At 38.3% G+C, this 15,037-nt stretch overlaps 1 protein-coding gene across 1 annotated transcript; it reads left to right on the plus strand.

Annotated features, from left to right (window-relative positions):
* Nucleotides 1-4,883: 4,883 nt before the first annotated feature.
* On the plus strand, nt 4,884-14,410 carry LOC145867051 (uncharacterized). The gene is made up of 2 exons (XM_082971098.1): nt 4,884-5,520; nt 13,821-14,410. Exons 1-2 carry the CDS (start codon nt 5,125-5,127, stop codon nt 14,034-14,036), a joined length of 612 nt encoding a protein of 203 aa, XP_082827224.1. The 5' UTR covers nt 4,884-5,124; the 3' UTR covers nt 14,037-14,410.
* Nucleotides 14,411-15,037: the final 627 nt, after the last annotated feature.

Below are 15,037 nucleotides of genomic sequence, written 5' to 3' on the forward strand. Positions count from 1 at the left end.
TAGCCCGTCTAGCTCGTTAGCCCGTCTAGCTCGTTAGCACGTCTAGCTCGTTAGCACATCTAGCTCGTTAGCACGTCTAGCTCGTTAGCCCGTCTAGCTCCGTTAGCCCGTCTAGCCCGTTAGCACGTAGGACGCACTGATTGGTGTCACCTCAGTTAGTCAGTATGTGTTACACCTGTGCTGGCTTGTCCATCTCGTTATGGTTGAATATAACATCCAATTGTTAATATTGTAATCAATTAATTTTCCTTAGAATGCTCATTAGTCTTTCAGTTGTTATTCTTCATTTTTTTTATCCTCTTATGTTTGTGGTAAATATTGCTGTTTATTTTCATTGTTTTTTTGTTTTCTTTTCCCTGTGAAGCCATTGTGTTTCATCCATGTCTGAAATATGCTGTATAAATAAAGCTTGATTTGAACATATAAAACTAATGAACCCAATGACTGACAATCAACAGACTTTTGCAAAACTAATGAACAAATATGTGCAAAAGCAACACGTATCTTGGTCCATCTTAGTATGAAAAACAGTATAAATTCAGTATATCTTCCACTATGTCAAAATAGTGCTGGTATGTAAGTTTAAGTATCACTTTTCAACCAACCCAGTTCATTTGTTGAAAATGAAAAATGTTGAAATCAACAATATGTTAAAGGATTCAACTACTGGAAACTGAAACAAACAAATGGATCAAACAGATCAATCCTACTGGACATTGGGTTTGATTCAGACCCTGCCAGCATGGCCAGAGATGTAACTTATAACCACAGAAACAACACAGACCTTTCATGACTGAAAACACCTAAATATTAGATTTACTGCCATGGTCTAGTATGTCACCGCCTCAGACACCATTCACAATGCTGGCTGAGCTACGAGTAAAACATGACATATTATTTCCTAACCATTCACAATGCTGGCTGAGGTACGAGTAAAACATGACATATTATTTCCTAATTGTCAAAAAATCCCCACTCCTTAATCAACTGGTCTCTCTCTGTTTAACCAGAATAACATGAGTTGTGACCTTCAAGCTGTTAGACTGTTAGTCCATAATCAACTAGTCTCTCACTGAGACAGCTTTGATGGCCCAATAAATGTTTCTGCCAGCCAATGTGATAATTCCTGTACAGTACATGTGTAGAAGGATATTTCCAGTGCAGTACATGTGTAAAGGGTGTAGAGGGATAATCCCAGTGCAGTACATGTGTAAAGGGTGTAGAGGGATAATCCCAGTGCAGTACATGTGTAAAGGGTGTTGAGGGATAGTTCCAGTACAGTACATGTGTAAAGGGTGTTGAGGGATCATTCCAGTGCACCGGTTATTGACTGCAGACTTAAAATGCTGAAAACAGGTCCCTAGTGGAATGACAACAACATGGCTGCTTGTTAAAGAAGAGATGGAGAGAGAGACAGAGATAACCATATACATTGCACATGGACCGTAAGAAATCCTGAATGTATTGAAATGCCTGGGCTCGCAGGGGATGTGTTAATTCATAACCCATCATTTATACCTGTTAATTCATAACCCATCATTTATACCTGTTAATTCATAACCCATCATTTATACCTGTTAATTCATAACCCATCATTTATACCTGTTAATTCATAACCCATCATTTATACCTGTTAATTCACAACCCATCATTTATACCTGTTAGTTCACAACCCATCATTTATACCTGTTAGTTCACAACCCATCATTTATACCTGTTAATTCACAACCCATCATTTATACCTGTTAATTCACAACCCATCATTTATACCTGTTAATTCACAACCCATCATTTATACCTGTTAATTCACAACCCATCATTTATACCTGTTAGTTCACAACCCATCATTTATACCTGTTAATTCACAACCCATCATTTATACCTGTTAGTTCATAACCCATCATTTATACCTGTTAGTTCATAACCCATCATTTATACCTGTTAGTTCATAACCCATCATTTATACCTGTTAATTCATAACCCATCATTTATACCTGTTAATTCATAACCCATCATTTATACCTGTTAATTCATAACCCATCATTTATGCCTGTTAATTCATAACCCATCATTTATGCCTGTTAATTCATAACCCATCATTTATGCCTGTTAATTCATAATCCATCATTTATACCTGTTAATTCATAACCCATCATTTATACCTGTTAGTTCATAACCCATCATTTATACCTGTTAGTTCATAACCCATCATTTATACCTGTTAGTTCATAACCCATCATTTATACCTGTTAATTCACAACCCATCATTTATACCTGTTAATTCACAACCCATCATTTATACCTGTTAATTCACAACCCATCATTTATACCTGTTAGTTCACAACCCATCATTTATACCTGTTAGTTCACAACCCATCATTTATACCTGTTAGTTCACAACCCATCATTTATACCTGTTAATTCACAACCCATCATTTATACCTGTTAATTCACAACCCATCATTTATACCTGTTAATTCACAACCCATCATTTATACCTGTTAATTCACAACCCATCATTTATACCTGTTAATTCACAACCCATCATTTATACCTGTTAGTTCACAACCCATCATTTATACCTGTTAGTTCATAACCCATCATTTATACCTGTTAGTTCATAACCCATCATTTATACCTGTTAGTTCATAACCCATCATTTATACCTGTTAGTTCATAACCCATCATTTATACCTGTTAGTTCATAACCCATCATTTATACCTGTTAGTTCATAAGCCATCATTTATACCTGTTAATTCATAACCCATCATTTATGCCTGTTAATTCATAACCCATCATTTATGCCTGTTAATTCATAACCCATCATTTATGCCTGTTAATTCATAACCCATCATTTATGCCTGTTAATTCATAACCCATCATTTATACCTGTTAATTCATAACCCATCATTTATACCTGTTAGTTCATAACCCATCATTTATACCTGTTAGTTCATAACCCATCATTTATACCTGTTAGTTCATAACCCATCATTTATACCTGTTAGTTCATAACCCATCATTTATACCTGTTAATTCATAACCCATCATTTATACCTGTTAGTTCATAACCCATCATTTATACCTGTTAATTCATAACCCATCATTTATACCTGTTAATTCATAACCCATCATTTATGCCTGTTAATTCATAACCCATCATTTATGCCTGTTAATTCATAACCCATCATTTATGCCTGTTAATTCATAACCCATCATTTATACCTGTTAGTTCATAACCCATCATTTATACCTGTTAGTTCATAACCCATCATTTATACCTGTTAGTTCATAACCCATCATTTATACCTGTTAGTTCAGGGGCGGTTCAGGCAGGCTGGCATGCTCCCCGAACTTACTTGGCAGGAACTAATGAAGATCCATTATAAACCCCAGGAAGAGTAGCTGCTGCCTTGGCAGGAACTAATGGGGATCCATTACAAATACTTGTATCAATATATTTGTGTCTCTTTACTCTCGGATTCTAAAATGCTAATTAGCATCAAAGTAGACGACATGCAAGACTACAAATCCCTGCGAGCTCCTGCATGTCATCTCTAGCCAACACCTTTCACAGAACAGATCACTGAATTGTCCATTGAAATACATTTTGACACTTTAATCATTGCTACATTAAGGCCTGATTGGTGGAGTGCTGCAGAGATGGTTGTCCTTCTGGAAGGTTCTCCCGTCTCCACAGAGGAAATCCGGAGCTCTGTCAGAGTGAACATCGGGTTCTTGTTCACCTCCCTGACCAAGGCCCTTCTCCCACGATTTCTCAGTTTGTCCAGGCGGCCAGCTCTAGGAAGAGTCTTGGTGGTTCCAAACTTCTTCCATTAAATAATGATGGAGGCCACTGTGTTCTTGGGGACCTTCAATGCTGCAGAAATGTTAAAAGTAAATACATTTACAAAATGTTCTAAAAACCTGTTTTGGGTTTGTCATTGTGTGTAGTTTGATGAGGGTGAAAAATTATTCAATTTTAGAAGAATGCTGTAACGTAACAAAATGTGGAAAAGGTGAAGGGGTCTGAATACTTTACGAATGCACTGTATACCCCTGGTAGACTTTCTACCACTGGCAGAGTTTTCTACCGCTGGCAGTTTTGTACACAGTCATGTGATACGTGGTATAGAAAAGTCCAATCTTAGGAGAGTACATGGGAGGCACTATACTGTGTGTCTGCATGTGTCTATCTGGTCAAAACCACTGATACAGGAGCCCCTCCACCCTCTGGTGGGATGGATCATGTCTACAGAGAAACTTAGATTTGTGTGTATTTGGTATATGTTGTAAAATTGTTAGATATTACTGCACTGTCGCAGCTAGAAACACAAGCATTTCGCTACACCCGCAATAACATCTGCTAAACACCTGTATGTGACCAATAAAATGTGATTTTGATTTGAAATAAATGTCCTATTTATCAAAGGTGCTTTTGGCTGGTGTCAAAATGACTTCAAAGGATTTGAATTTGTTAAAAGTCCATTTTGATACAGAAACACTAAACCATGATTTAGATTTATTAAGAACAAGTTGATTGACAAAGTCATGAAAAATTGGAAGAATTTAATAAACCACATTTTGGCCATGATAAAAAGATATGCCTCTGGGATCAAAATGATCCATGTCAGAAGTATGGTTCAATGCAAATATGTAGTGGGTGTAAAGTTTGTTTCAATTTCTCACTCATTAAAAACGAATCAATCAACACATGCTTCTCTTTGAACGACTTAATATAATATTAAACTTTTATGAAATAAATGAAAAATAAACGTTTGGTTCCTCAACTGCGTTGCCCCCTCCAGTCAGCAGATGGCGATGTGCGTCTTTTAGGTTCAGGCGATGCTGCCAGTGTGACGTATAATCTAGTGGACGGGACGCTCCTTCAACAACAACAGCTAGTCAGACACCTCGGTAGCTTTCTAGCAAACATAGCTACAACATTCACGCTCTTTACACTGTTTTGGTGTATATTAGTCTCTGTGTATTAAACACACTTCTGTCGTATGTACTTGTTGGTCCATTTAATTATATATTTACGTTGTTTGTCAGCTAGCTGGTTTGCTAAGTTAGCTTAGAACTAAGCTAGTCGCTAATGCTAACTAGCTAACATACCGACCATGAGTTCACTAAGCTACTCACCTCCTGATAAAGAAGAGGAGGTCTGCTGGACGGAGAAAGAAGCTCTGGTGAAAGAGGAGGAGGAGGAAGAGGAGGCTGTTACAATACAAAAACAAGTAGAGGGTGAGGCTGTTACCGTGAAAGAAGAAGAGAAAGACGTTTCAGTGAAAGAAGAGGAAGACGCGTTCAGAGTGAAAGAGGATGTTACAGTAAAAGAAGAGGAGGAAGAGAAAGAGGAGGATGCAGTTTATGGAGTGAAAGAGGAAGAGGGGGAGATGACTGTCACATCGAAAAAGGAGGAGAAGAGGATGAAACTGGATATCTGGGCTCGGTTTCCAAAAGGCATCTTAAGGCGTCCAATGGTTCTAACGACGAACGTTCCCCGATTAACACTAGTAAGTACTGTCTTTAATACAGAGGCACAAACTCTGCAGTTGTTGAACTGATGTTTGGTGTTAAAGCGGAAATCTGCAATTGTTACATCCATATTTGGACTTTAAATTATTTATTTATAGCCATTGATTCTTGAAGAATATAACACATGCCTCATGAGCTGAGTTCAACTGTTGTACCCCATCAGAACCCCAAATAAGCTTTTTTTACTCCAATGTTTAGAAACAATGTAAATCAACACTGTATAGCCTCAACATGGTTAAAACTATAATGTTCATATCATGGATGGTCAGTCCTTGCATCCATAGGTCTGTCTGTCTGTAGTTACATTTCTCCAACCCCATAATCATCTTATTACCAAAACAGTGGTGGAATTACAGATTTGTTATTGTTTGGACTGCAGATTGATTGATTGTTGTGTGGCTTGTTTAAAGGGGCAACCTAGGATTTAATCCGAAACAAAATGGCTGCCCAGAGACTTGGTTTGGTAAACAGCTGAGGGATGGGGGAAGAAGTGTAACCACTCTCAAATTCATAGAGAAAGCTATTGTAGCAACCGTAACCCAACACCTAGAGACCTCTTCAAGAAGTTCAGACATCTTGGTGTAACAGTTGTAAGGTGTTGACAGTTGCTGGACCCAGGATTGAGTTCAGCTCAGGACTACCCCCTGAATGGACTACACTATAAATACAAAGACTGGCCATCCATAAGGTCAAAATTATAGTTTTTAACCAGATTTCAAGGCTATATAGTGCTTGTTTACAAACAGTGGCATTTTTCGAGCTTATGTTTTGGTTTCTGGTGGGGTAATACAGTTTAAACATTTGAGGCATTTATAAGTTATATTCTTCAAGAATCAATGGTTATATAGTAAATGGGTCTTTCTATAACTGCCAGTGTAGATTTCCTGTGGGTGTCAAATTGTTACAGCTATTGATAAGTCATTGTATAATATTCAGCCAATTTATATATGCAGCCGAAGTCCAACGAAAGCCGATACAAATTCATTGCTTTAACTAATTATGCCAAATGTTAAGAACATTTTGAGCAATGTAATAAAGTAATGACTTTTCAAATAAGTTACTTTACATGTTATTTTGGCTGACAATTTGCTAGCATGTTATTACAGCAGTATGTACCGGTATGTTATCTAGCTACCTAACGTTAGTTGGCTTCTTATACATCAAACTTGCCAGTATATGAACTATATTATATCTAACTAACTACCCAACGTTTATTGACTTGATTATTCCCGTCATTCTTAGCTAAATGGTATAGTCGTAGTGCTTTCTCAATGGACATTCAGTTGCTTTTATAAATTCACTCTGACTATCTACTCTGATTTCAGAGCACTCTCGTCTGAGTACCAGAGAGCAGAATAATGAATTTACTAGCGCTCAACACCCGTTGAATATGTCCAGGTGTCAGTAAACGTAGGCAACAAAAACCGTAATTAAATGTTTACCAGCAGCACAGTTACAGTCACCCTGGATAACATGAAAACTGCCTAACCAGCTCTGCTAGGGCGAGTAAAATGGTCAGAGTTTCATTTGTGTCTGGAAGTAGCTTGCAAGCTAAGGTCAGAACGGTCAAATCAACCCAACTCCTCGGCCGGAGCGGCCAGTGGCTCCGAGAGCGAAACGGTCTGAATTTACAAACGGACAATCTGACAACGGTCTGAATTTATGAAGCACTCTGGTATTCAAGTTGAATTTAAAAACACACCTGAAGTCGTAAAATGTCTATCTTGTAATGTGTTATGCTAACTAGCTAGCAAGAGGTTGCATAGCAACAGCATAAACTTCCGGTAGACAGGAGAAGAGCCTCAACTGAAAGGAAACGGTTCGGTTACAGTTTACTATAATTAACTAATAGTATGTAGTATATACTCATTAAGTATGTAGTATACAGTATACTACAATTAACTAATAGTATGTAGTATATACTCATTAAGTATGTAGTTACAGTATACTACAATTAACTAATAGTATGTAGTATATACTCATTAAGTATGTAGTTACAGTATACTACAATTAACTAATAGTATGTAGTATATACTCATTAAGTATGTAGTTACAGTATACTACAATTAACTAATAGTATGTAGTATATACTCATTAAGTATGTAGTTACAGTATACTACAATTAACTAATAGTATGTAGTATATACTCATTAAGTATGTAGTTACAGTGTACTACAATTAACTAATAGTATGTAGTATATACTCATTAAGTATGTAGTTACAGTGTACTACAATTAACTAATAGTATGTAGTATATACTCATTAAGTATGTAGTTACAGTATACTACAATTAACTAATAGTATGTAGTATATACTCATTAAGTATGTAGTTACAGTATACTACAATTAACTAATAATATGTAGTATATACTCATTAAGTATGTAGTTACAGTATACTACAATTAACTAATAGTATGTAGTATATACTCATTAAGTATGTAGTTACAGTGTACTACAATTAACTAATAATATGTAGTATATACTCATTAAGTATGTAGTTACAGTATACTACAATTAACTAATAATATGTAGTATATACTCATTAAGTATGTAGTTACAGTATACTACAATTAACTAATAGTATGTAGTATATACTCATTAAGTATGTAGTTACAGTGTACTACAATTAACTAATAATATGTAGTATATACTCATTAAGTATGTAGTTACAGTATACTACAATTAACTAATAGTATGTAGTATATACTCATTAAGTATGTAGTTACAGTGTACTACAATTAACTAATAATATGTAGTATATACTCATTAAGTATGTAGTTACAGTATACTACAATTAACTAATAGTATGTAGTATATACTCATTAAGTATGTAGTTACAGTATACTACAATTAACTAATAGTATGTAGTATATACTCATTAAGTATGTAGTATACAGTATACTACAATTAACTAATAGTATGTAGTATATACTCATTAAGTATGTAGTATACAGTATACTACAATTAACTAATAGTATGTAGTATATACTCATTAAGTATGTAGTTACAGTATACTACAATTAACTAATAGTATGTAGTATATACTCATTAAGTATGTAGTTAGTTTACTACAATTAACTAATAGTATGTAGTATATACTCATTAAGTATGTAGTATACAGTATACTACAATTAACTAATAGTATGTAGTATATACTCATTAAGTATGTAGTTACAGTGTACTACAATTAACTAATAGTATGTAGTATATACTCATTAAGTATGTAGTATACAGTATACTACAATTAACTAATAGTATGTAGTACATTTAACATTTACATTTAAGTCATTTAGCAGACGCTCTTATCCAGAGCGACTTACAAATTGGTGCATTCACCTTATGATATCCAGTGGAACAACCACTTTACAATAGTGCATCTAAATCTTTTAAGGGGGGGGGGGGGGTTAGAAGGATTACTTTATCCTATCCTAGGTATTCCTTAAAGAGGTGGGGTTTCAGGTGTCTCCGGAAGGTGGTGATTGACTCCGCTGTCCTGGCGTCGTGAGGGAGTTTGTTCCACCATTGGGGTGCCAGAGCAGCGAACAGTTTTGACTGGGCTGAGCGGGAACTGTACTTCCTCAGAGGTAGGGAGGCGAGCAGGCCAGAGGTGGATGAACGCAGTGCCCTTGTTTGGGTGTAGGGCCTGATCAGAGCCTGAAGGTACGGAGGTGCCGTTCCCCTCACAGCTCCGTAGGCAATCACCATGGTCTTGTAGCGGATGCGAGCTTCAACTGGAAGCCAGTGGAGAGAGCGGAGGAGCGGGGTGACGTGAGAGAACTTGGGAAGGTTGAACACCAGACGGTCTGCTGCATTCTGGATGAGTTGTAGGGGTTTAATGGCACAGGCAGGGAGCCCAGCCAACAGCGAGTTGCAGTAATCCAGACGGGAGATGACAAGTGCCTGGATTAGGACCTGCGCCGCTTCCTGTGTGAGGCAGAGTCGTACTCTGCGAATGTTGTAGAGCATGAACCTACAGGATCGGGTCACCGCCTTGATGTTAGTGGAGAACGACAGGGTGTTGTCCAGGATCACGCCAAGGTTCTCAGCACTCTGGGAGGAGGACACAAGGGAGTTGTCAACCGTGATGGCGAGATCATGGAACGGGCAGTCCTTCCCCGGGAGGAAGAGCAGCTCCGTCTTGCCGAGGTTCAGCTTGAGGTGGTGATCCGTCATCCACACTGATATGTCTGCCAGACATGCAGAGATGCGATTCGCCACCTGGTTATCAGAAGGGGGAAAGGACAAGATTAATTGTGTGTCGTCTGCATAGCAATGATAGGAGAAACCATCTGAGGATATGACAGAGCCAAGTGACTTGGTGTATAGCGAGAATAGGAGAGGGCCTAGAACAGAGCCCTGGGGGACACCAGTGGTGAGAGCGCGTGGTGCGGAGACAGATTCTCGCCACGCCACCTGGTAGGAGCGACCTGTCAGGTAGGACGCAATCCAAGCGTGGGCCGCGCCGGAGATGCCCAACTCGGAGAGGGTGGAGAGGAGGATCTGATGGTTCACAGTATCAAATGCAGCCGATAGGTCTAGAAGGATGAGAGCAGAGGAGAGAGAGTTAGCTTTAGCAGTGCGTAGTATATACTCATTAAGTATGTAGTTACAGTATACTACAATTAACTAATAGTATGTAGTATATACTCATTAAGTATGTAGTTACAGTTTACTACAATTAACTAATAGTATGTAGTATATACTCATTAAGTATGTAGTTACAGTTTACTATAATTAACTAATAGTATGTAGTATATACTCATTAAGTATGTAGTTACAGTTAAATTAATTAAACTCTCTTGGGCAGGTAGGACACTACCGTCCCACTCACCAACAGCCAGTGAAATAGCAGGGTGCCAAGTTCAAAACAACAAATCTCATAATTCAAACGTACAACTATTTTACACCATTTTAAAGATAAACTTCTCGTTAATCGAACCACATTGTCCGATTTCAAAAAAGGCTTTACGGCGAAAGCATAGCATTAGATTGTTAGGACAGCACCTAGACAAGAAAAAACACAGCCATTTTCCAAGCAAGGAGAGGCGTCACAAAAAAACAGAAATACAGCTAAAATTAATCACTAACCTTTGATGATCTTCATCAGATGGCACTCATAGGACTTTATGTTACACAATACATGTGTGTTTTGCTCGATAAAGTTCATATTTATATCCAAAAAGCCCATTTTACATTGGCGTGTAATGTTCAGAAATGTTTTGCCTCCCAAAACTTCCGGTGAATGAGCACATGAATTTACAGAAATACTCATCATAAACGTTGACAAAATATACAACTGTTATTCAAAGAATTATAGATATACTTCTCCTTAATGCAACCGCTGTGTCAGATTTCAAAAAAACTTTACAAGAAAACACACTTTGCAATAATCTGAGTACAGCGTTCAGTCAGGAAACCAAACCCGCCATTTTGTGGAGTCAATAAAACTCAGAAATAATATTATAAATATTCACTTACCTTTGATGATCTTCATCGGAATGCACTCCCAGGAATCCCAGTTCCACAATAAATGTTAATCTGTTTCGATAAAGTCCATATATATGTCCAAATACCTCCTTTTTGTTTGCGCGTTCGGTCGAGTAATCCAAATGCACTGTGCTCGCGCAGTAAGTTCAGACGAAAAGTCAAAAAAGTTATATTACAGTTCGTAGAAACATGTCAAACGATGTATAGAATCAATCTTTAGGATGTTTTTTATCATAAATCTTCCATAATATTCCAACCGGACAAGTCCTTTGTCTTCATAAAGGAAAGAGAACTGAGCTCGTGCTCATGGCTGCGCGCGTAACAAAAATAATGGCCAACGGCCAGACACCTGACTAAATCAGCTCTTATTCTCTCCCCATTCACAGTAGAAGCCTGAAACAACGTTCTAAAGACTGTTGACATCTAGTGGAAGCCTTAGGAAGTGCAAAATGACCCCAAAGACACTGTAACTCTCACGGGTACAGAGCTAAGTCTCATGGGTGCGCACACCACTGAGCTCATGTCATTTTTTTCAGTCATCTTATTCCAAGATCTCTGATTCTCTCCTCATTCACAGTAGAAGCATGAAACAACGTTTTAAAGACTGTTGACATCTAGTGGAAGCCTTAGGAAGTGCAAAATGACCCCAAAGACACTGTATAGTGGATAGGCAATCACTTGAAAAACCACAAACCTCAGATTTCCACACTTCCTGGTTGGATTTTTCTCAGGTTTTTGCCTGCCATATGAGTTCTGTTATACTCACAGACATCATTCAAACAGTTCTGGAAACTTCAGAGTGTTTTCTATCCAAATCTACTAATATGCATATCCTACATTCTGGGCCTGAGTAGCAGGCAGTTTACTACGGGCACGCTTTTCATCCGGATGTCAAAATACTGCCCCCTATCCCAAAGAAGTTAACTCTCCTCTAAACGAGCTTCAATGCCAAGTCTCTATGGGGGTACCACAGGGTTCAATTTTCGGGCCGACACTTTTCTCTGTATATATCAAAGATGTTGCTCTTGCTGCGGGTGATTCCCTGATCCACCCCTACGCAGACGACACCATTCTGCATACATCTGGCCCTTCTCTGGACATTGTGTTAACAAATCTCCAGACGAGCTTCAATGCCATTCAATGCATAACTACTCTGGACGTTTCTGACTTAGAATATGTGGACAACTATAAATACCTAGGTGTCTGGCTAGACTGTAAACTCTCCTTCCAGGCTAATATTAAGCATTTCCAATCCAAAATGTAATCTAGAATCGGCTTCCTATTTCGCAACAAAGCATCTTTCACTCACGCTGCCAAACATACCCTCGTAAAACTGACTATCCTACCGATCCTTGACTTCGGCGATGTCATTTTCAAAATAGCCTCCAACACTCTACTCAGCAAACTGGATGCAGTCTATCACAGTGCCATCCATTTTGTCACCAATCCCCATGTAGCACCCACCACTGGGACCTGTATGCTCTCGTCGGCTGGCCCTCGCTACATATTCGTCGCCAAACCCACTGACTCCAGGTCATCTACAAGTCTTTGCTAGGCCACCTTATCTCAGCTCACTGGTCACCATAGCAACACCCACCCATAGCACGCACTCCAGGAGGTATATCTCACTGGTCATCCCCAAAGCCAACACCTACTTTGGCCGACTTTCCTTCCAGTTCTCTGCTGCCAATCACTGGAACAAATTGCAAAAATGTCTGAAGTTGGAGACTTATATCTATCTACCTCATTACCTTTAAGCATCAGCTATCTGATCAGCTTACCGATCGCTGCAGCTGTACATAGCCCATCTGTAAATAGCCCATCCAACTGCCTACCTCATCCCCATGTTTTTATATACTTTTTTTTGCTCTTTTCCACACCAGTATTTCTACTTACACATCATCTGCACATCTATCACTCCAGTGTTAATTTGTAATTACTCTGCTTCTATGGTCTATTTATTGCCTTGCCTCCGTACTCCATTTGCACAACTGTATATAGATTTTCTATTGTGTTATTGACTGTACGTTTGTTTATTAATGTGTAACTCTGTTGTTTTTGTCGCACTGCTTTGCTTTATCTTGGCCAGGTCGCAGTTGTAAATGAGAACTTGTTCTCAACTGGCCCACCTGGTTAAATAAATAAATAAAATCTGAACTTTATTGACAACACCCAAATGGATACTGTCATTAACGCGGTTCTTCAATAATTACACATAATTCATAATACTGTAGCAAACATTTTATTAAACAGGACATTCAAACGAGCCTTACAATTATAATCCAAAGTAGTGTGAAATGAACTCATCATCAACCTGGAAATGGAGGTTACTCCCCTGAGTTTTCCCCATTCACATTCAGAATACATTGTGAAAAACTAAAATCTTTGCTCACCATTTTGCTCCAGGCAGATATAGTACATCCGTAACTATCGGTTTCCTCATTAGCAGGGAGGAGTTTCTGCAATCAAATTGCCCTCGTGCCGCAATTTTAGCAAACACAGAAAGGGGCCTATATTGGAGACCAAAAGTCGCCTGGCACACTGCTTAGAGGTTCAACAACATGAATAACGTATTTCTAGCCTACAATCATTGATGTTACTACGAATGTGAAAACAAGACAAAATATGACTATTCTTGCTCATTTTAAGACAATTGTCAAATAATTTTAACATTCATTACAGACGTCAATTGTTGTTTAACATCATGGCTACACTGTTGGCATCACCTTTTACAGTGGATTTCTGCTGTTGTGGGCCTTTAATCATCTGTCTGACTTTGTTGTTCACACAGGAGAGATACTTCACTATCGTGGATCCTCTGGGGAGCCTCAACAACATCATGATGCTGAAGAGGCAGAGAAGAGTCTCTCCAGATCAGAACACCTCAATAAACACCAGCAGAGACCCACAGGGAAGAGAACTCACTGCTGCTCTGACTGTGGGAAGAGATTCACCTCATCAGGCATTAAAATTCATCAGAGAACACACACAGAGAGAGACCTTATAGCTGTACTCAATGTGGGAAGAGTTTTGTTCAATCTACATCTCTGACAGTGCACCAGAGAATACACACAGGAGAGAAACCTTATAGCTGTGGTCAATGTGGGAAGAGTTTTAGTCAATCTGGCCATCTGACAGTGCACCAGAGAATACACACAGGAGAGAAACCGTATAGCTGTGGTCAATGTGGGAAGAGTTTTGTTCAATCTAGCCAGCTGACAGTACACCAGAGAACACACACAGGAGAGAAATTGTATAGCTGTGGTCAGTGTGGGAAGAGTTTTACTGAGTGGTGGTCTGACTAAACACCAGAGAACACACACAGGAGAGAAATCTCATACCTGTGACCAGAGATAATCTGATAAAAAATCTCTGATCAAATATCAGAAAATACTACATGAAGTTGTTTCATGATATCTATGAATTAATGTCACAATGTCAAAACACAGTTTAAACGTGTCCAAATCAATAACCAATATGCAGAAACAGTTTGGGATAAATTGAAAACCTAAACATAACATGTGCAATATACACAAACATCTGCCACAATAATCATATTACTTGTATTTTTTGAAACAAGCAGCTTATAACTGCACAAGCACCAGAAACGCTGTTGTTTTGACAAGTAGCAATAAATCACTGATATTGATTAGGGGGGAAATCAGGTTGAACGTGCTGTTGAAACTAACACAACTAAAATAAACACATGGAAATGGGAGATATATTTTACCTCACTGGTTAGAGGACAACCTGCAGAAGACAGTCAGCTACATTTTGGAGTGATGCATTTAAATGTAGGGGTCGCTAAAATAAGTAACACTTATTTGTCATAACTAATCAATATCATGCTAAAATCAATTGTGCCGAGAGGAGGGAGATGAGGTTGCACATCCTGTTAAAACTAACAGCTCAAAAACCACACGGAATCTGGGAATAATGTGTACATCCCTGGTTAGAGGACAACTTGTAGAAAACAGCTGGCTACATTTTGAAGTGATGCATTTTGAT

Source organism: Salmo salar, unplaced genomic scaffold (genome assembly GCF_965601325.2).
Source record: "Salmo salar unplaced genomic scaffold, fSalSal1 ptg000177l, whole genome shotgun sequence".
Lineage (NCBI taxonomy): Eukaryota > Metazoa > Chordata > Actinopteri > Salmoniformes > Salmonidae > Salmo > Salmo salar.

What these genes read in the sequence shown, in the direction of transcription:
- LOC145867051 (XM_082971098.1), top strand. Translation starts at nt 5,125, where the DNA reads ATGAGTTCACTAAGCTACTCACCTCCTGATAAAGAAGAGGAGGTCTGC. An exon ending in ACGTTCCCCGATTAACACTA is followed by an intron (nt 5,521 to 13,820) that starts GTAAGTACTGTC and finishes TTGTTCACACAG; the next exon opens with GAGAGATACTTCACTATCGT.